Source organism: Nicotiana sylvestris, chromosome 2 (genome assembly GCF_000393655.2).
Source record: "Nicotiana sylvestris chromosome 2, ASM39365v2, whole genome shotgun sequence".
NCBI classification, from domain to species: domain Eukaryota; kingdom Viridiplantae; phylum Streptophyta; class Magnoliopsida; order Solanales; family Solanaceae; genus Nicotiana; species Nicotiana sylvestris.
Window position 1 is genome coordinate 102555360 of NC_091058.1, and position 21575 is coordinate 102576934.

General features: G+C 36.1%; 1 protein-coding gene, 1 long non-coding RNA gene and 1 other non-coding gene across 3 annotated transcripts; 1 reads left to right on the forward strand and 2 right to left on the reverse strand.

The window, feature by feature from the left end:
• Window positions 1–9498: 9498 nt before the first annotated feature.
• On the reverse strand, window positions 9499–10973 carry LOC138885337 (uncharacterized). Its single transcript, XM_070166278.1, has 3 exons — window positions 10778–10973; window positions 10423–10668; window positions 9499–10250 (listed from the first exon to the last, which is right to left on the reverse strand). The coding sequence occupies exons 1-3, from the start codon at window positions 10971–10973 to the stop codon at window positions 9499–9501; spliced, it is 1194 nt and encodes a 397-aa protein (XP_070022379.1).
• Window positions 10974–12062: 1089 nt separating this feature from the next.
• LOC138886657 (small nucleolar RNA snoR126) lies at window positions 12063–12153 on the reverse strand. The gene has a single exon (XR_011405706.1). It is a non-coding gene; the product is annotated as a small nucleolar RNA snoR126 (small nucleolar RNA).
• A 4678-nt stretch (window positions 12154–16831) lies between these two features.
• LOC138886525 (uncharacterized) lies at window positions 16832–21065 on the forward strand. Its single transcript, XR_011405426.1, has 2 exons — window positions 16832–17114; window positions 20154–21065. It is a non-coding gene; the product is annotated as an uncharacterized lncRNA (long non-coding RNA).
• Window positions 21066–21575: the final 510 nt, after the last annotated feature.

Here is a 21575-nt window from a genome sequence, read left to right on the forward strand (position 1 = left end):
AAGTGCATGCATTCTTGAATCCTACAGTTAAAATCATTTCAAAAATTACTGCAAAAGTTGATGTGCCTAAATTATATCATGATAAAAAAGAGAAGGTATAGAATGAGCTTGAAGCTATTTTGAATAGGATCAGTTTGACATTTGATCTATGGTCATCAATCACATCAAATGGATATATTTGTGTTACTGCACACTATGTTAATTTGGATTGGGTTTTACAAAAGAGAATTTTAATCTTTTGTCATTTGCCTCCTCCTCATAGAGGTGCTATTTTGGGTTCAAAGTTGACTAATCTGTTGAAAGAATGGGATATGAAAAGAAAATATTTTCTATAACTTTAGATTATGGTGTTGTGGGTTGCTTGAAAGCATTTTAAGCTGATGGATTCTTTGCTTTGTGATGGAGACTTAGTCCATATCAGGTGTGCAAATCATATTTTGAATTCGGTTGTTAAAGCAGATTGAAAATAATAGAGAGTATTATTTTAAACATTAGAGAAAATATCAAATATACTAAAGGTTTTGAGTCAAGGATTGTAAAATTTGTTGAGTGTATCAAGAATCTTGGTTTAAAATTGACGAGAAAAATGCGCCAAGATGTGTCTACTAGGTGGAATTATACATATTTGATACTTGATAGCACTTTTCCTTACTGTCGAGCATTTTCTAACTTCAAGATACTTGACAGATTTTACATGATGCCCTTCAGATGAGGATTGGGTTAGAGCTGAAATAATTGCTAAGTTTTTAAGGCCTTTTTATGAAATCACTACACTATTTTCTAGGAGCCATTATCATACCGTCAATTTATATTTTCATAAATTTTGAAAAGTCCATGTGTTGATAAGGGAAGAGATAGATAGTGGGGATCCTAATATCAAGGCGATGGTGTGATGACCCAAAAGGTCATACAAGTAAATTCTGTGTTCCGAGGCCTTAGAAGCCTCCTTTTTCCTTGCCTCGATTTACGTGTGTGGTCCGGACGCATATCCGGAACGCTTTTATGTGGAAATGTGATGAAAATGTTAATTTGGCCTTTAAAATTGAATTTAAGTTGACTTCGGTCAATATTTTGGGTAAACGGATCCAGACCTGTGATTTGACGGTCCCAGAGGGTCCGTAGGAAAATATGGACTTGGGCGTACGCCCGGAATCGAATTCCGAGGTCCCAAGCCCGAGAAATAAATTTGTAAAGAAAATTATTTTCTAGAATATATATGAGTTTTTAGAAATGAAAAATGTTTGGAAGTTGTTGGTATCGGGCCCGTATTTTATTTCCGGAGCCCGGTACAGGTCTTATATGTGATTTAAGTCGAGCCTGTAAAATTTGGCAAGAAACGGAAGTCGTTTGATGTGATTCAGACCCATAGTTGTGAATATTGATACTTTGAAAGTTTTGAGATTTTTCTTAGAATTCTATGCTAAATTCATTATTTAAGATGTTGTTTTGGCGATTTGATTGCACGGATAAGTTCATATGATGTTTTTGAGTTGGTATGAATGTTTGGTTTGGAGCCCTGAGGGCTTGGGTAAATTTCGGATAGGTATCGGAAGGTTTATAAACTCAAAAATGTTGCAGGTTTCCAGTTTCTGGTGCACAGGGATTTTGTGCTTCGCGTTCGCGTGGCTTCACTCGCGAACATGGGAGGTAATATCCCTCAGGTGAAAATTGTTCTTCGCGAACGCAAAGCTTGGGACGTGAACGCGAGGCTGTGGGGGGAGTACCCTTCGCGAACGCGTCCAGGCACTCGCGAACGCGTAAGGATAATGGCCTAGGGGAGGGGTTTCACATTTGCTCTACGCGAACGCGGCCACCCGACCGCGAACGCGAAGACTCTGGGGGTTGAAGCTCCGCGAACGCGATGGTCAGCTGGGCCTGACCCATCGCGAATCCGACAGGCCCATTGCGAACGCGATGAAGGCCTACGCAGTGATTTTAAAACAGAAGCAAAATCGGGCAGAACCCATTTATTTTTATATTTTCAAAATTTGGGAGCATTGAGGCGATTTTTAAAGAACAAGTTCTTCCACAAAGGATTGGTATATGAATCTAAACCTTTTTCTTTTGATTTCCCATTGTATTTCATCAATTTTCATCCTAAAATCTAAGGTTTTTATGGTAGAAATTAGGAATTTGGGTAGAGTTAGGGATTTTTGATTAATTGGGATTTAGACCTCATTTTGGAGTCGGATTTCGAAACTAATTACATATTCAGGCTCATGGGTGAATGGGTGATCGGATTTTGGTTCGAACCTTGTGATTAAGCGTGCCCGGGGTCAATTTTTGACTTTTTGGGGAAAATGATAGAAAACCTATAATTAAGCATTGGGTATGAATTCTTTAGCATTTATTGATGTTTTTAAATCAATTTGGACTAGATACGAGTTATTTGGAGGCGAATTCTAAAGGAAAAGCGGTGTTTGAGGTTTGAGTTAGCCGTGGAAGTTTGAGGCAAGTGTTTAGTCTAACCTTAGCTTGAGGGATTAGGAGTCGAGTCCTATTTGCTATGTGTTATTTGTTGAGTACGACGTATAGGCATGGTGACGAGTATCTATACGTCGTTGTCAAGCAAGCCCGTAAGTCTTAAATTGAAGTTGTTGTGTTGTTAATAAGTACTACAAATGCCTAAGTGGTTGATTCTCTGTGTTGGAAAAGAATTATGATTATTCTCATGGAAATTGCCTATGGTTGAGTATTGGTGCTAGTTGAGGTTTCTTTGTGAAGTTAAATGTTGCAACAAGTTTGGTTATAGTTGATTCCCTTGTTGGGACATATTTACTTATACTGTCAATTCCCTTGCCGAGAAGTTGTTGTTCCCTTGTCGGGACTCTTTTGTGATTGGTATTGAATTGTATATTGGGATCGGGTTGCATGCTGCAACAGTATTATATTTGGTTGGGTTGCACGCCGCAATAATATTATACTCAGATCGGGTTGCACGCCGCAACAATACTATATTTGGATTGGGTTGCATGCCGTAACAATATTACATTTGGATCGGGTTGCACGCCGCAACAGTGTTCATTTATGATTTGGATCGGGTTGTGCACCACAACAATAAAGGATAAAAGTGGTTATTGATTTGTTACGGTTTCCTTATTCTTTCTGCTACGAATTTTAAATTGTTCTTTATGCTTTTCTCCTGAGTTACTATTGGTAAATGATATCCCCACATAGCATGTTCCCCCCCCCCCATTCTTAATTGTACATTTCTGCTTTATTTTCCGTTGTATATGATATAATTGCACAGGTTTATTTGGTAGTCTGGCCCTAGCATTGTCACTACTTCGCCGGGGTTAGGCTAGGCACTTACCAGCACATGGGGTCGGTTGTGCTGATACTACACTCTGCACTGTGTGCAGATCCCGGAGCAGTAGCTTTTGGACCTTAGCTTGGGTGGCTGCCTTCAGTCCATACGGAGATCCAAGATAGTCCTGCAGGCGTCTGTAGGCCCTAGCGTCTCCCTCTATCAAACTTCATGTTTCACTTATGTAATTCAGAAACAGTGTTGCATTTATTTTTCGGACCTTTTTTGTAGAATTCTTAGACCGTCTGTGGAGTTGTGACACCAGTCTTGGGTAGTTTTTGATTAAGGAATCATGTTGGAATTATTTAAATGGTTTAATTATTTCTTTCGCTTGATTTAAATTTCCGCTGTTTATAAACTGTTGATTCAGATTTGGTAAAGAATTAAAAATGGAAAAAAAGTAATTTGTTCAAATGGTCGGCTTGCCTAGCTTTCACTAGTAGGCGCCATCACGACTCTCGAGGGTGAGAAATTCGGGTCGTGATAGATGGCTATGGAAATGCAGAAGAAGTTTACAAAACATTGGCAAGACGACTCCAGTCCTATTTCTTCTTTGGCAGTCGTCCTTGATCCTCGATATAAGTAAAAATTGGTAAAGTTTTGCCTTTTCAAAACTTGATCCTTTCATTTGCAACAAAAAAGATAGGATTGTTGAAGATAAGTTGCATCGGTTGTTTAAAGAAGACATGAAAATATCCGATATTGGAATTTTTGGAAGTGGTAGTCATGGATGTTATGATGAAATAATGGACGAAATCCGTCTGAGTATAGATCAGAAAAGACATAGTTGGATTTACACTTTCTCTTAATGCAATTTTGATACAATCAACAACTTTATGTAAAAAAGATAGTATTTATAACTTAAATACAAATTTCATATAATGATTCATGCATTATACAATTATTTTTCAACTGTCATACAACATTCAAATAAAAATATATATAACTATAACAGAATACAATTTACATATCTTCTTCTTCTTCTTCTTCTTCTTCTTCTTCTTCTTCTTCAATAATAATAATAATAATAATAATAATAATAATAATAATAATAATAATAATAATAATAATAATAATAATAATAATAATAATACAATTTCGTAACTATTGTATGCCATGTGTTCTTCAGCCAAAATCAAGTCTAATCTTCATCAAACACCCTCAAAATTGAGACATAAACTCCAAAGAACATTCCCAATTGTTTGCAATAACACCCAATCCAAACAAATAATAATTTTTGAAAATCCAAATTTGAATTCAAAGCTTCGAAATTTTTTAATGGTTGTCAATGGTGGAGAGTAAAAAACCTTCAAAATTTATTGATTGACAATTTCAATTCGAACACGAATTGTGCAATATGAAAGGAAATTGCTAGGTTAAAACTCTCTAGCAAAACGATTGAAATCTATTGATGAATTCCATTAAAACTTTATACAAAATGAAAGGATAAAATGCATAGAACATCAAAGGAAGAAAAATTGGGAAAAGACATAGAAGGAGAGATAGAGAGAGACGGAGAGAAAGAGACCAAAAAATTACTGATATTACTCATTCAATTCATAATATAAAGGGACACTCATTTCAAACAAATTTGTATATTAAGAAATTGTATATGACTATGTAATTAAATTAAATATTGATTAAAAAGGGTAAATAAATTTAATATGTAATATAGATAGGTAAAAGTTCCTTTTTCGTTTACTTTTTTTTAACATAAAAGCACGATATTTATATTACTTAAAAGACAAATTACAGGAGTAAGACATAGTCTTAAGGGCATTACTATTGCCCATACTTGCTAGAAAATTACAAACATCAGTAGAGATAGTTCTTATACTATTACAAGATTCATGCTTTTTTTTGAACTTCTTCTTCAGCAAAAAAAGACGGACAAGCATGGTAAACACATTTGTTACTGGGGGGATGCTTCATAGCTTCTTTAGCCAGTCGATGAGCCACTTCATTTCCTTCCCTAAAATTGTGTCACAGTATTGGGAGCTTCAGTTGGTGCATTAACCATCTGCATTCAAAAATAATATTGTAAAAATTAGTACAGTCCTCATGTATTAGTTTAATAACATTCGTGATATCCGTTTTAATTTTCATATATGTATGTTTAAAGTCCACTTCAATTCTTAGTCTTTCCAGAAGGGCCAGTAATTCTGCATGAATTGGGGAAGAAGCACATATTGCTTTATGATATCCCATAATCCAATCTCCATTGCTGTTACGGAATAATCCACCAATTCCTGCTACATTGTTAGAAGAAGAGAAAGCGCCATATCCACTGTGGAAGCATTTCCAGAGAAATTTTTTATTTTGTTAGGACAACGGAGATCCCATATCCATTTATGGGAATTTGAAGGTGGGTAGGGATTACTGAGGAGATTATAACAAGACTTTGTGGAGAAAATGCCATTAGAGCTTAGCTTCCAACTAAATTCATCAACTTTGGAATTATTGGAGGGAGTTGGAGTAATACTAATATTGTGGAGCACTTCTGGGGGTAATTCAAAGTCAATTTTGTTTAAGTCCCAATAACAATCCCTAGTTAAATTTCCCAGAGAAAGATCACACTCAATTTTGTTAAGGGGGCCCTCAATAGAGCTTCTAAGGGAGGAGGAATTATAAATCCAATTATTATACCAAATGTTTAAACAGGAATTTTTTTAGGGGTGCCAAAGAATTCCTTTATTGCATAATTTCCATCCTTGGAGAATGGATTTCCAGATGAAGGAAGAGTTTGTGACAGATTTTGAGTGAGCATACTTGGACATGATGAGGTGACACCAAGGAGTTGATGGATTTTTTAAGAGTTTCCATACAAGGCTTGATAGGGTAACCAAATTCTTATTTTTTGCCTTGTGAATACCCAAACCACCTTCCTTTAGATCCTTGGTGACAGTATCCTAGCTGATTAGATGAAGCTTTTTAGTAGTACTTGTAGAGCCCCAAATAAAATCCCTTTAAATTCTATCAATGTATTTTAGTGTTTTGAGAGGAAGGAGAGTGTATTGCATTATGTGCGAGGGGATTGCTCCTAGAGTACTTGTTTCTAGGGTGGTACGCCCAACCATATTAAGAAAAGAATATTTTCAGTGAGAGAGTCTAGTATGTAACCTATCCAGGATGAATTGGAAGTCCTTGGTTTTAGGATATTTACTAAGGATTAGGAATCCAAGGTATTTACCAAACTCAGTGGTGGATTTTACGCCAAAAAGAGAGGTTAGGAAGATTAACTGATCTTTTGAGCAAGTAGGAGGGATAACAATTCTGGACTTAGTTTTGTTTATGGTTAGTTCAGATTCCAAGGAGAAAAAATCCATGCATCCTTTTATGCATAGGCTAGTTTTTTTATTAGCTTTTCCCATAAGAGTTAAGTCATCCGCAAATAGTATATGGGAAAAGGAAGGGCCCCTATGGACAATTTAGATGGGATCCCAATTCCTAAGGTCAACCTGGTGATTGATAAGTCTAGAAAGAAGTTCAATACATAATATGAAAATGTAGGGGGAGAGAGGATCACCTTGACGAATACCCCTACTAGGTTGGAAGGAGTTTGTTCTAGACCTTTTGACTAACACCCATATTGAGCTAGTAGTAATACAATGCATAATGAGTCTAATAATCTTAGGATGAAATTTGAAGTAATGAAGGGGGTCCTATGGACAAAAAACCATTCTAGTCTATCAAAAACCTTTTTCTAAATCTAGTTCAATGAGCATATCAAAGCTAGACTTTTTTGAACGTCTAAGGTTATTCACAATTTCCTGAATGATTATAGCATTATCACTAGTTCTTCTATTTTTAATGAAACGAGATTGCATAGGACTAATAACGAGGGGTAGGAAAGGTTTCAATCTATTAGCGATGATTTTAGTGATAACTTTGTAAGCAGTATTGTACAATCCAATAGGTCTAAAGTTTTTGAGATTGTTAGCATTAGGGAATTTGGTAATGAGACATAAATAAGTATCATTGATGCTACTAGGAAGGGATTGGGTGGAGAACTTGGTGGCAATAAGAAGTGAAGGAGTTTTTTAAAATGTGCCAATACTTTTGATAGAAAAAGGATGGATGCCATCCGGACCTGGAGCCTTAAAGGGTTTGAAAGAAAAAATGGCCTTAATGATTTCTATATTGGTACGAGGGTAGTCTAGACAATGTAGGTTAGGATTATTAACAGTAGAAGGATCAGAGATAGAATTTTTTATTGGGGAGGCAATTTTTGCACTTTGAAAGGCCTCTCTAAAGAAGGTAAAGGTGTGATCTAAAATTTGATTTGGGTCTATTATCCAATCTCCTTTATCATTGGTGAAGTACATAATGACATTACGACGTTTAAGATTAGAAGCCATAATATGAAAAAACTTTGTGTTGGCATCGCCATCATTTAGCCAATTGCTCCTAGACCTTAACTTCCAAAAGTCATGTTCCATATGGAGGATATTGTTGTAATCTAATTGGAGGGTGGACTCAAGGTTTTGTAGGAAGTGACTATTGTGATAGTGGGGGAAAGACTGGATTCCATTTAGTCTAGCAAGGATTTGTCTCTTTTTTTTAAAGATATCCCCAAAAGTAGTATTTTTTCAATTAATAACCTCCTTAGTAAATTATTTTTGCTCATCAACTAGGTCTTTCCCTAACCAACTTTGTTTAACTATATTAATGAAGTCCGGATGTCTACACCAAATAGTTTCTAATCGAAAAGGTTTATCTCTACTGTTTCCATTCCTAGGTTTTAGGTTTAATAGAAGAGGATTATGGTCGGAATGAGTTTTTGGAAGATGAATGACTACGGCCTTAAGGTAAAGGTCAATCCAATCTTTGTTCACAAAGATCCTATCTAGTCGTTCCATAATTAAACCTTTTGATTTTTTTCTATGGTTAGACCAAGTGTATTTACAACCCTTGTAACCTAAGTTTAATAGATTATAATGATTAATATTTTTTCCAAATCTTTTTGCTACGTCTACGATTAATGGTGTTACCTCCAAGCTTATCACTTGAGGTAATGACATCATTGAAATCCCCCCAGTAGCCATGGACCCTTTACATTATTGCTGATTTTTTCTATGTTATTCCACATTTCTACCTGTTTAAACAATTTAGTACTAGCATAAACGGAAGAAAAGAGCCAAGTAACTTTTAAGGGAAGTACCTCGATTGAGGCATGTATTTCTTGATTGTTTCTAACAAAGTTATGGACCTTGACCACATTTGCATCCCATAGAAGCACAATACCACCTGATTGACCCTTACTAGGAACTTCAATCATTTGAGAAAATTCAAAATCACTTAGAAGGAACATATGACTTTCCATTCTAGTTTCTAGTAGAGTGACCATGCAAGGTCTATGAGTGTCCACCATTTCCGGAAAGTTGACCATAAAATTCTCATTGTTACCACCCCGGATGTTCCAAAGTATAACATTGGTAGGCCTATACATATTTGCATGGTTGGTTGGTGTCCCATTTTCCATCTGTGCTTGAGGAACTGGGTTCCTCCTTAATGAAGGAACTAAAATCATGGCATGATTCCCCACTGTTGGGTCCTGAGGGGGTCTCACATCCATTGAGAATTTGTATAGTGCTACTGGGCAGCTTAGGAGATATCTTTTCTCTCTTTGATCCCTAAAGAGGTATAATTTTACCTCGTTGATTCTTGAAAATTCTAGGACTGGACCGGATCCCAGTAGATTTACTTCCTCCTCCTCCTCCATCTCTACATTTTCTGGTTCTGGTGCATTGGGAGGGACCTGAACCTGAGGGTTCATTTGAGGGATCTGAGGTAGTGCATGGGGATCCTGTGGGGGTGGAGGTTGTGCATGTTGTGGAGGTGGTGCATGGGGTGGTGGCTGGTTGTTTTATGGGGCTACAGTGCCGAAGGGAGTCGTCCAGGGGATGAAGATGGGATTCATGTTGTTGATCTCCCTTGGAGGGAAGAATGGGAGATCCACTAGGACTTGTTGAGATTGAATAGGGTTGAAGTGGGGTGGTAGACTCCATTGAGTTCTCATAGCTTGGGCTTGACTGAGGTTTAGGGATAGGGCTAGTGGGTGGAGGATGTTGTTCATCCACACGTGATTAAAGTAATTGTTCATAGCCATGTTCATCCCCTCAGAAACTAGTTGAGCTAGGAAATGAGAGTTCTGTAGCGCTATGATCATTTCTTGACCATTGAGGACCATGCTAAACGTTATTGCATGGCCCATGAGGGCTTGCTCTACCCACGAGAGGGGTTGATGATCTTGTGGTAATGGCGGTTGGATGAAGAAAATCTGGTTGCTCGTTGCTTGATTTTGGGGAAGAAGATAGTTGGACATGTTTAGGGCTCGTTGGTGCCTTAGTAATTGCATTAGACGATATCTTCTTCTTTGAGTAATTGGGATCCTTAGCATTGTCAAGAGGAGGGGTAGGGTTTATATGAATGTTAGAAGGGTAGTGGTTTCGGTTTTTGCTGTGAGTAATCGAGATAGTGAGACTGGCAGTGTTGATATCTATAGGGATATCTTTTAGGTTACTTGGAGCAGTAGTGTTAGAAAGATTTTGCTTGGATTTTGATAGGGAAATATGGTATGATTCATTGGTCATTTGGGACTGGGAGGATAATTTTTTGGCCACGTGGTTGGGTAATAGAGGTGGAGTATTATTTCCCATGCAGTTAGATAATCTTGCATTAGTGAGGGAGTAGGCTATATTAGTAGAATTAGTGATGTTTGTGTGTGACATGCGATTAGGTTTAGGAGGGGTTAGGGCATCATTAGTAGTAGATGAGTAATTATGAGAATGCATGTGATTTAATTGGGTTGTTTTTGAGTCTGCCAAGTGGACGTCTATTGGCTCATTAATGCAGGATGTGTCGATACTTCCTAGGCTCCTTGTGATTTCATTGGTGTTAATTGGCGGATTGTCCAATGCATCAAAGGAGTCTCTTGTGTCAACTGTATTTTCATTTTGATTAGTATTATTAGCATGTAAAAAGTAGTAACAATGTTCCCATTAAGATTAATATTTCGAGATCGGGGGGAGGGGGAAGACTTACCTGGGATGGGAAGTAAATGAACCATTGCCTTACCAGTATTGGTTTGTTGTAGTTTTGGCTTGTACACAGACTTTTTCTTCTTGGGGAAAGTAACAGTGTGTCAGGGTCCTCCTTGGGCAGTGAAGATCCCTTTTGCATGCCATGACTTGAAGTGTCTAATGCCTTGGATTGGCTAGTGGCATTGTCCCCTTCTGAAATGGAAGGTTTGCTTCTTTGCTTCGTGTAGATGCATGAGGCCATTGAATGCCCTAATCTACCATAATTCTTGCATAGGAAATTGATTCCTTCATAGTGGATTTCTTGTTTGTGGTGTCCAGCTGTAAATGAATGGTGTAACCAGAACCTTCAATGGAATTTCAATGCATAGTCTAGCATAACGGCCCCTAAGGGTAGAAGAGGTGCATGCATCAATTTTTAATAGTTTACCAATCTTGTTACCAACTTTTGTAAGTATTTGGCCGTCGTAAAATTCTATTGGCAATTGTGGTAAACGTATCCAAATAGCAGCCAGTGAAATCTTAGCTTTTGAGGCAATAAAATTTGGTACCCATTTTTGGACAAATAGGAAATGGCCAAAGATGAACCAAGGACCTGATGAGGACTTTGTGCATGCTATCTTCATTGCTAAACTTTGTAATATAATAATCGGATCCTAGGTCAATGAATGAAAAATTTTCTTTTAGTTTCCACATGTCCTGAATTTTCTTTTTGAGTAATTGATGTTGGATTATCATTCCTTGTAGCTTTATAATCGTTGAGTATTTCCATGGAGAGTAAATGCGATGTAGGTCTTCCGGAGATAGATGAATTAGGTGATCATCATTTGAGTAAGGGATTGTATTTTCAAATCCGTTGGAAGGAGATGGATGAGATTGATTATGTGAATCTATGATCATGTGGATCTCTCCATCTTGAATTCCATCGATTAATTTGTCCTTGAAACTTAGGTTTGAAGGCGTAGGAGTTATTGAGCAATGCATTTGATAGGAGGAATTACATTATATTAGAACCCCATATTGGTTGAGAGTACAATTATTGTCTGATATAAAGGATGTTAAAGTCCCGTATTGATTGAGTAGAAAATATTACTCCATCTTATATAATCTTGGACAATAAATGGAGTGTATGAGTTAGCTTTAGGAGTTCTTTCACATCTAGTGTCCCTTTCTTAACGGATGTTGAAGTCTAAATCCATAGTTTTTCTCAAGTTGCGTGCAGAAGACAAAGAAGATCCCACCATCTTCTTGAAGAGCTAAAGTTGATAAAAGTCGATCTCTTTCCCTTCAAAGAGCTGAAAAGAGATTCTTTCTTACACCAAGCGTATTGGAATTAAATAGAAATGATAAGATAACTCCAATAATCTCTTTATTTCCAGGAATTAATGGTTGTATGAATGTTTGTTCTCCCAACTATTCTATAGTTAATTCATTGATGATAATTACAGATTTTTATGTAATTTTTGCCAATAAATTGACAAATGCTTGCTTCAAAAAATCACAAAAAGTAAAAACAATAAGGGAAGGGGAAGTTGGAATAGTTACAAAGGGGTGAGTCTCACGCCATTAGAATTCAGGAGAAGGAAATACAGCTCTCACAGCTTCACGTAAATCTTATCAGAGCCCCAAATGAAAAGAAAATAATAAAACATCACATAATAAAGAAGACATTTTTCAATTAAAACAAGAATGCCATGCCAAATAAAAAAATGGAAGAGGCTCAGACACGCACAAATAGGTCATCAAAAAAGTATAACATAATAATGTTATATCAGCATCGAGAAATGTTTTGTTTCTTCATCGCCTCTCAATTAAATTAACAATAAAAGGGAAAAAAATTAAGATATGGTAGGAGGAAATTTTCAAGGAAATAGAAAATCAAAAGAAAGCAAAGAGGGAGGCTCAGACGACACGCACAGAGAGTCATCACATGAAGGATAATGGTATAAATACAATTATCTCAGGAATGCATTCTTTTGTCTTCACCGCCTCAAACTACCAATTGAAGCTGACAAATACATTTTATACAGACACAGAGAACCCTAGCCTCCAATGTAAGAAAGTGGATCGTGTTTGGGCTTGAACATGGGCTTCCTTTGCCAAACAAAATAATTTTGAGCTGGGCTTAAGTACAATCTCACCGTTTTGGACCAGCTACAAATTGGGTTACTTCTAGAAGAATTAACCTAAATAGCTGCTCACCAAACTGTTTAAACTAAAATAATCGGTGAAAATATAATATATGGATATTTTATGTATTATATGTATAATTTATGGCTAGAAAAAGTAAAAAATAAATATGATAGACTATTTGTATAAAAATCCCTTAGTCATTTGAACGACTATTGCGTCGAAGTTAAAGTTGAAGTGAGAAAAAGTAAATGTCCTTTAAACATGTCCGGAAAAGTTATTTATACATTTTAACTTTACAAGCGATCTCTTATCCCAAGTAATGGAAGTGAGGAACTAATCAATTTAAGTTTTGTTCATTGACTGAGAAAGAAATTTTGTTGGCTAGTTTTTGTGCTTCTAAGCCTAATTAAGTCATAATAGCTTCATTGAAGAAACAAAGCTGGAAAATGTGCTTCATGGTGGTAATAATCCTTATTTTAAGGAATTAGTTAATAGCTTCGACTTGGTACCTCCAACCAACCTGCTTGCTTAAGGTGCAATTTAAAGTACGATTGCCAGTTTAACCATCCTCTTTCCCATATGTTTTTATTTATATGTAATGATTTCACTATTGGAGTAGTTGTTACCGAACCTTATAGTTAGAAAGAAACAAAAAAGCACAAAATAATCGTAATGTTAACTGATAAAAGAAGATTAACAATTCACCAACTTCAGTGAAGCCTTAAATCTAATTAACTAAGGAGCTAAAGTCTCTCCTTTTCAAGTTCTCTAAATTTTTATGAAAAATGTATATGCTTTCAAATATAATATAGCCGGCAAAATATATATTTTTGTGTATATATGTGTATTATATATACATAATATGCATATTTTATATACTTTTTGACTAGCGAATGTAATTAATTTCATCGACCGGCCAATTTTGTATTTGCCAAATTACTGAACAATGAATGGAACAGGTAGCGGTTGTTTCCCTTGTAACGTTGTGGCTTTGATTTTCCTTTTACCTTTCCTAAAAGAAAGTAAATATTACTATTTTCTCTTGGAAAAAGTCCTTAACGAAGTGATGAATTGGCTACATTCTGATGTAATTCAGTAGCTCGTATTCACTAAAAAATGTCGAGTTGGAGTACATGAATTAACCAGATTGTGTTAAGAGCTAGGTAATATATCGTTCTCTATTTTCTAAATAGAACATGGAGAACTGCAGTTTTTTCTTTGCAACTATAAAAGAGCTTGATTGTGAATGCACAACGAGCTATTCAATTATCCTAATCTAGATGCAATTCGAACGCCTAAAAATACGAGTAACGACAGATTAAAGATTCAGTATTTCTCGTTTTGGCATAATTACTGTTTTTACCGTGACAACAAGATGAAAGCTCAACGCCTCTACCAACTGAGATTTAGTTCTAACTTCTAAGGAGTATGGTATGACGGCATTGATCCCTCCTCCTTTAATTAGGGTCTTGAGTTTGAGCTTTGAATATAAAAATATCGTATATGTGATATGTATATAGCAGGGGGGGAAATTCATATGTGAATGATAACAAATGGTTTTACTCCCTTGCTCACATTCTATATTATTAATCGAGATGTCAAATAATTTCTTTTCTTATTACAGTTTTTCTACAGATTCTCATCAATTTTTTTTTTAATCTAGTTATGATTTAGAGTACTTTTGTACTGTTCCAAAATATATAATTTATTTTCAAAAGAAGTAAAGAAGTTATATGTGTTAGATTTTACTGAAAATCAAATGTTTGACTGTCGTATCAAACTCTATAATTTTTCTGAGACCACAAGAGTAGTTTAAATAATTATTACAAGAAAAGTTTAAGGAAGAGCATCATTTATCTTACCTAAAGATGTCCTGAAACGGGAGCAATAGAAAAAAGATCGATTATGACATTTTACCTTAATCTGTTTTTTTGGGATGCATGTGTTGCCAATAAGCAACCAATGAAAGAAACAGAAGATGGTCCCTGTCAAGAAAATTATTGTTGACTGCAAAAATAGATTTCACAAGAAATTTAATTTAATTTAAGTTTCAGAATACTCTTTCTTGATAATAAGGGTAGTACTTTTTTAACTAAAGCAAATAACAAAATTAAAGCAGAATTAAACCTCATTGATTATCGTCCAATAATTGAACTTTTAACTCTTAAATTCTTCTGCAAGCAAAATAGTCTTTTTCTTGACGTTTCACTTGCTCGTCCTGACAAGGAATTTGGTGTTGGTGTATTAGTCAAGAGAGCGTGGATTATTTCGGGCTAAATTTATTTGAAAATTGAAACCTAGTGAATATAAAACAGTGTAAGTTACAAATGCAAAGAGTTTATTATTCCAACACAAACAAAAAATGAGTCATCAAAAAGTTGATTCACAAGGAAGTATAGCGTTTTCATGGGAAGATTCACCTGGAGTCCCTAAATATTTCACACACCAGAAATTATCATCTTCTTATAATTTCAACGTTGAAAAGATTCCGCCGCCACCGGCGCCGTTCGTCTCTCGGCCTCCAGTTAGCAGAAGCACTTCAATGAGATGCTCGCCACGTGACGACCCTTTTGTTGCAGCATTAATAGAGTGCACAAAAAGTGTAGGAAACAGCGAGCGAAGACCCATTGATTATGAGCCAAGAAAGAATATTGGATCGTCAAAGGGATCAAAGAAAAGCTATTTGTGTATCTTCTCTTGCAAGCAGTCTAGTGACGATGTTAAAGTTGGTAACTTGGTGACATTATCGAATCTTCCACCTATTCCTAGAACTAGAGGAAGAAGATACAGAGCTCTTACGAACGTGGACGAGGATTGATTTCTCCTACATGTCAGTCAATGAATTAAACTTCAGCGCTTTTATATTAAATTATGATGATGCGTCTCATAATTGAAAGGTTCAGCTCGAGTCAGTTTTTTCCCTAGGCGCGCAATATATATGCATGTATTGTTAGATCTTAATTTCATGAATTGTGCTGCAATCCATTTAACCGATTCATTTTTGCTCTTTACATAGTATATTTTCGTTGTTGTATACGTGCATGTGTCTGCCAATATTTTTCTTTTTACGTTATAATGTATGTGTAATCGACATTCAGGGTACTTAACATATTTTTTCATGCTGAAAAATATGTTATTGCGGTATGACAACTAAATTAGTATCCAGTCAGAACTAAATCAGACTGTACTCCATTCATAATTTTATTAGGTTATTAAAAACTCCTAGTACAACTAACTAGCTAATCTATGTTAAAATAGCACGTTCTAGCCAGTTTTCGGACTGGTGATTCAAAAATAGTCAGCGTTTGTCAAGTCAATGAAAAATAGCCACTATTTTGCTGCAACAAAGACTGGTCCAGCATAATATACTGGAGTTCGGTACACCTGTGTATAAACTTCCAGCATATTATGCTGGACCGGTATACTTTGCTGGCTACAGTATAATATACTGGAGACTGGAGCACCGGTGCTCCAAACTCCAGTATATTATGCTGGAGTATTTTTCCGAATTTCGAACAGTGTTTTCGTTCAAATTTATATTTACATGAAAAGTGGCTAAATTTCGATTACTTTTGAAACTGTGGCTATTTTTGAATGACCACTTGTAAAACTGACTATTTTTGAATTTCTTCCCTAATCTATCGGAGCCAAAAAAAATATTATTAGATTTTTAAGAGACCATATGATGACATATACAGTTAATTGATAAACTATGAGGAATTTTGAGAGGAAACTATTTGGTGAGCTTGGTGGTCATTTTTAAAATTTGAAAGATCTCTCTCTTCGTTTTTTTTTAAATTTAAATTTTTTAATAAAAGGGAAGTCTTGGCATAATTGATAAAGTTGTTTTAATTTAAATTTTTTAATAACTCCTGCCCTTTTCCAGAAGGATCAACAAGACAACAATGTTCTCTTTTATCGTGCAATAGACTCGAACTTCGGCTTATCTTTTTGCAGTGGAAGTGCTCAAACGTCGAAGTGATTAGCCTCACTCGATCGTCAGCTTGGTAGTGATCTTCAAATTATCGAGAGCTTGGAATGAATCAATATATCAATGAGCATTTACAATAAGAGTGCTTGGACCATATTGACATTATATAAATAGAGTGACCAGTTGATCCAAGCTCTTATAATGACACAAATTCTACTGTACATGGCTTGCAAAATTTTGATGATATTTTCTAGCTATCTAATGAATGGGAAAGTTAGTAGGAGCAACTATTTGGATAGTTGCTCCAAATATATGGGTACCAAATATTTGGAGTTGATCCACTCGTAGAGGGACAAAAACTATAACATACAACTATAGGGACCAAAGTGCAATATAATTTAAAGCAGACATTTGCGAAAAAGCATGTTTCTTTCTGGATCCTTCCACTCCAAAACCCTATTATTTTTTACTTTTCTGGATTTACTCGCTGCTCTTTAGTCGGTGACGCCGTCCATATCCCATGGCTGCTGCAATAGCATCTCCGGCGGCTATTGTTCGTTCAGGCCGCCCCCAGGATCAGACTTTCAGGTCTTCAGTATCAATCATCAGGGCCCCGTCTTCTTTCGCCGTTGTTCCCTTTCAAGTGTCGTCTTCTTCTATAAAGCTATGCTCTTTTCTCGACTATTCCCGTCTGACCAACGATGTGAGTTTTTTTTTAAATTTATTACTTCTATTTTTTCAACTCCTTGTTTCTCCGCTCCCCTTGCTCGTCGCACAGACGCACACACGCACGCAGACATATACATGTTGTACTTTGTATATGCGGTTATATCTAAATAATTAGTTGGGATCATGTTTAATTATATATAGAATAGTGTATCGTGATCTTTCTATTCATTGAATCACTGCGTGTAAACACTATTTCAAAGTGGAAATACTTTTTTGTCTCGCATTCATATTTTGAGGTTGAAGCAGCAACTTCAACTCTTTGTTATCGCCAGTCTATTGATCCCCTTGAATAAGTATTTATGCATTATTCTGCGACATAAGAAATTGCTCAAAGTTAAGCCTTACATTTTGTTCAAGTTTAGTGCTTTCTTCAATTTTGCTAAATATTGCTGCGCTTTAGGATTTCCTTTAAGGCTAATTTTATAAGGTCCAATGACCTTGAGCCTATGGCTTTGAGGAAAATGAGAAATGGAATTATTCCTCAAAGGTTCTTTTTGAAATGGAATCTTGCATTGGTCTTTATTTTATTGTAATAGTCAAGAGGGATGGTAAGCAACCTCCACTTCCAACCAAGAGGTTGTGAGTTCGTGTCTCCCCAAGAGCAAGGTGAGAAGTTCTTGGAGGGAAGGATGCCGAGGGTCTATTGGAAACAGCCTCTCTACCCCAGTGTAGGGGTAAAGTCTGCGTATACACTACCCTTCCCAGACCCCACTAAGTCGGATTATACTGGGTGGTTGTTGTTGTTGTTGCTAGTAGAATCTAGGATATATGCAAGTCCACCAAATGCATTGAGGCAGAGTAGTTGACTGGACACCCAAAGGTAAGACACTATTCTGCTGCAGGTCATGATATCACTTGGTCTTCAGCGCTTAGTTTCAAAGAAGAAAGTGAAATCATTCTCTTCTGGTATTTGAAAGAACTCAAGAAAAAAGGGACCTGATATTCCTTTCGAAGATTGAGAATGATAAATTGATTGGAAAATATCATTGGATAAAATGCTAGTATGTCATAAGTTCAAGTTCATTTGTTCTTTCATTCTTCTCCTTCTTCAGATAGCATAACAGTTCGGGTCACTCAAGCTCAACTTAAATATCTTGTGTAAGTCCCAGAGAGAAAAATCTTGAAATAAGAGAACCGCTAGATGAGAGGTTTAAAGTATTGGGTATTATCTTCAGATCCCTTTTCGCTGCTTTTAGGATCTCTTATTCATGTGGTCGGTTATCTTGAGCTCAAGTAACTATCCATCTTTCATTTCATATCCTTTGTTTTTGATATTTTCTCAGCTCAAATTTGGCAATGCTCTCATTTGCCATGGGGCTTACTATGCAAGTCTTCAGAGTTATTGACCTTGTTTTCCTGAAAGTATTCGGCAAAATGTGCTTGGAGTCATGCAAATTGCAACGTTTGCCATGGGGAATAACAACGCTTTGTTTTTCGTCACAAAATGAGTCATGCATGCCTTGGACAATACCTTCTTCAAAGTATGTAACCTTTCTTTCTGGATGATCGCCTAGAAGTGTCCCCGTTTCTTCTCCAAATTACTTTTTCTTCTCCAAATTACTTTTCTCTTCACTAATAATTGACGTCTGCAACCTTACATAAATCACCAGAGCACAATACATATATCTGTTAGTATGAGTCAAGATTATAAAGTGATTTGAAATTGAGAAAGGATGGTGAAGGTAGCTCTATTAACTTCTATTTCCTGCTTTATGTCGGGAGAAATCAAAGTTTGTATTCTCGCGTTGAAGATGCTTACTTTTACCATTGATTGTTTAGAAGGCATCTAATTCTGTGCTGTATTAACTTTATAAGTTGGCTTAAATACAAAAAGGCACAATTATTGCCCTTGCAATAGCTAAATACTTTTGACATGTCTGCCTTACATGGATTTCTTGCTCTCCAGTGATAATGTGTTGTTTGGGCAAACATTCAGATTAGATGTTTGGAAACAGAGTTTGCAATGTGTGGAAGTCCTAATTAACTTTATTACTAAATCGCTGTGAAGTTCATAAGGTGTGTTGTATTATATTTGCATATGGTGAATGATGACCCCTCGCTTCGCATTGCTTCAGTGCTTTAAGTGAAGAAGATGAGGCTTTTATTAATACTGTGTCCCATGATGGAAAAAGTCATATAGACGCTGAAATGGATGGAGTATGAGTTTTTGTTGGTAGCTTTCTGAATTTTGTAATGGTTTATCCTTAGTTGTATGTGTTTAATTTGTCCGATTTCCTTTTGCATTCCTTTGTTCTAGCTGGAGCTGGTGGGTCGAACAATGTGGTTCTGAATAAGTTTGTTCTGATCATCTAGTTCTAGTGGATGCTGTGAATTAGAAGTTGTATTAGCATCTTGTTGGTTGGGATAATAGAACCTTGGATGCTATTCTGGGTTTTACTATGGCAATTTAAGGCTGTTGCCTAAACCAAAAGATTTAAGCTGACATAAGTGTATCCAAAATGATAAGATACTATAAGACGACAAGTGTTGTAGTTAGGTCTAAAAAACTGTCAATGTTATCCCATTTGGACATCTGAATGTCCTCATTCTGAGCTCCAAATCAACCCAATGTTCAAATTTTATACTACTATCTATTGTCTATTGGCACTGGGATCACATATCCTTGAAACAGTAATTTGGCTTTCTTTTAAGTGGTCATTAGTTCTTATTGCTCTTGTCGTTGCATCACATGAATAAAGATACTTCAAAGCTTGTCAACATTGAGTGTATGGGAAGTTTATGCAGAGTAATCTATGCGGAAATGTAACAAAGTGCTTGAAGGTTATTGATGTTTTTCTCATGATTCGTGACCCTTCTCTCTTTTTAACCTAAGATCTAACAAATAAAGGAAAAATGCAAGTTGAAGATTGTGTTCCTAGAATAGTTTGCTGTTTTTGGTCTATGTCACACGATCCTTAGCTTTAATGGTTGCCAACATCGCATTTCCTGGACTAAAAAATGGTTCAAGTCCAGTATCAGTTGCAGTTAAATAAAAGTGGTTTCCTGATATTAGGGACTATTGACAAGCTTCAACGCCAAAGGTTCTCACCTTCTGCAAAGGTCTCTGTGTTCTGTAGCTGGTGATATTGAAGGTTGCAAGGAGGGCGATGCCTAGAAACACGGGATAGAATGTGCCATGGAAGTAAAATCGAACGAATCAACCAGTAGGCATGTATTGGATATCCAAAATTCAGTCTCATCTGGACGGAAGAAGATATTGAGAAAGGAAAGGAACCCCAAAAATCTCAACAGTAGTGCATCACGGAAGAACAGAGTCGAATATTTTCAGGTTATCAGATATCCTCTGATCACTGAGTCTACAATGAGGAATATATTACGTCACAATACTTTGGTGTTTGTTGTTCACGAAGATGCTGACAAGAAGAGCATAAGGGATGGTGTAAAGAAGCTGTTTAAGATTGAAATGAAGAAAATAAATACATCGATCATGCCTGATGGAACGGAGAAAGCATATCTTATGCTGACACCGAACCATAGTGCCATAGATGTGGCAAAGAGAATCAAAGCCATCTAAAGATTTATTTTCTTACTTTTCATGCCAATCTGGCTGTTATATAAGGTGTTGGAGATGGAAACTACAAGCATATGAGTTGTGTTCTAGTGATTTTATGCTGCAGTGTTATAGTTTTCGTAGGTACATGTGGTTGTTGTACCTTATTAATTTTGGCAGTTGTCAGAGAAGTAATAGTGCTCAAACATTGTGGTTAGGCTAAATTTCCTGTATGGAATATACATCTTGGTTTAATGCCCTCCTAGTTTAGTTTGTACTGTAGTCTGTAGCTTTGTAAATTTGAGTAAATGAAGCCATTTGACACTTGGCTTTGACTTGGGAACGATTTCTTTTTATTTCTTGAATTCATGGTAAATGCACTAATGCCAACATTAGTTGGAGAAGATGGTGACATATTGCAGATTCTATTCTGTTTTTTTTTTCTTCCGTCATTGCAGATACTACTCTGATTGTAGACAAATTGTAAAAGAAATCGAGATACTTTTTGAAAGTTTGGAAACCAAGAATCCAAGATATACCGGGTAAAGTACTTTTTAATATTTTACTATATATACGAAAAATTCCAATAATAAACAAAGCGCGAAAGCATAACAAGTCCATTGGCTCTTATCTTAATTTTATCATTTAGTCGAAGATCCGGTGGATTCTACTTTATGAACAATGATCACCTTTGGGGCCTGATGGACCTATCTTAGATATTCTACAGCAATTCTGCTGACCGACCCCTTAATCCGGATTAGATATGTCTGTATTGGTGGAAAAATAGATTTGCCGCGTGAATTAGTGATATGCTGATAGATGGCATAAGAGTCAAAATAATGATAAAGAAGAATGAAGATTAGAAAAAATATGGGTAAAACACCTACGAGATCTCTTACAAAGATACCATACTTGACATTTTGA

Excerpts from the sequence above, each read along its gene's own strand:
- LOC138885337 (XM_070166278.1), bottom strand. The coding sequence starts at position 10,973 with ATGAAGATAGCATGCACAAAGTCCTCATCAGGTCCTTGGTTCATCTTT. Across the intron at positions 10,669-10,777 it reads AAAAGTTGGTAACAAGATTG|CTGGACACCACAAACAAGAA; the intron begins GTAAACTATTAA and ends ATTCATTTACAG. Across the intron at positions 10,251-10,422 it reads ACTTTCCCCAAGAAGAAAAA|TTGACACAAGAGACTCCTTT; the intron begins GTCTGTGTACAA and ends ATGAAAATACAG.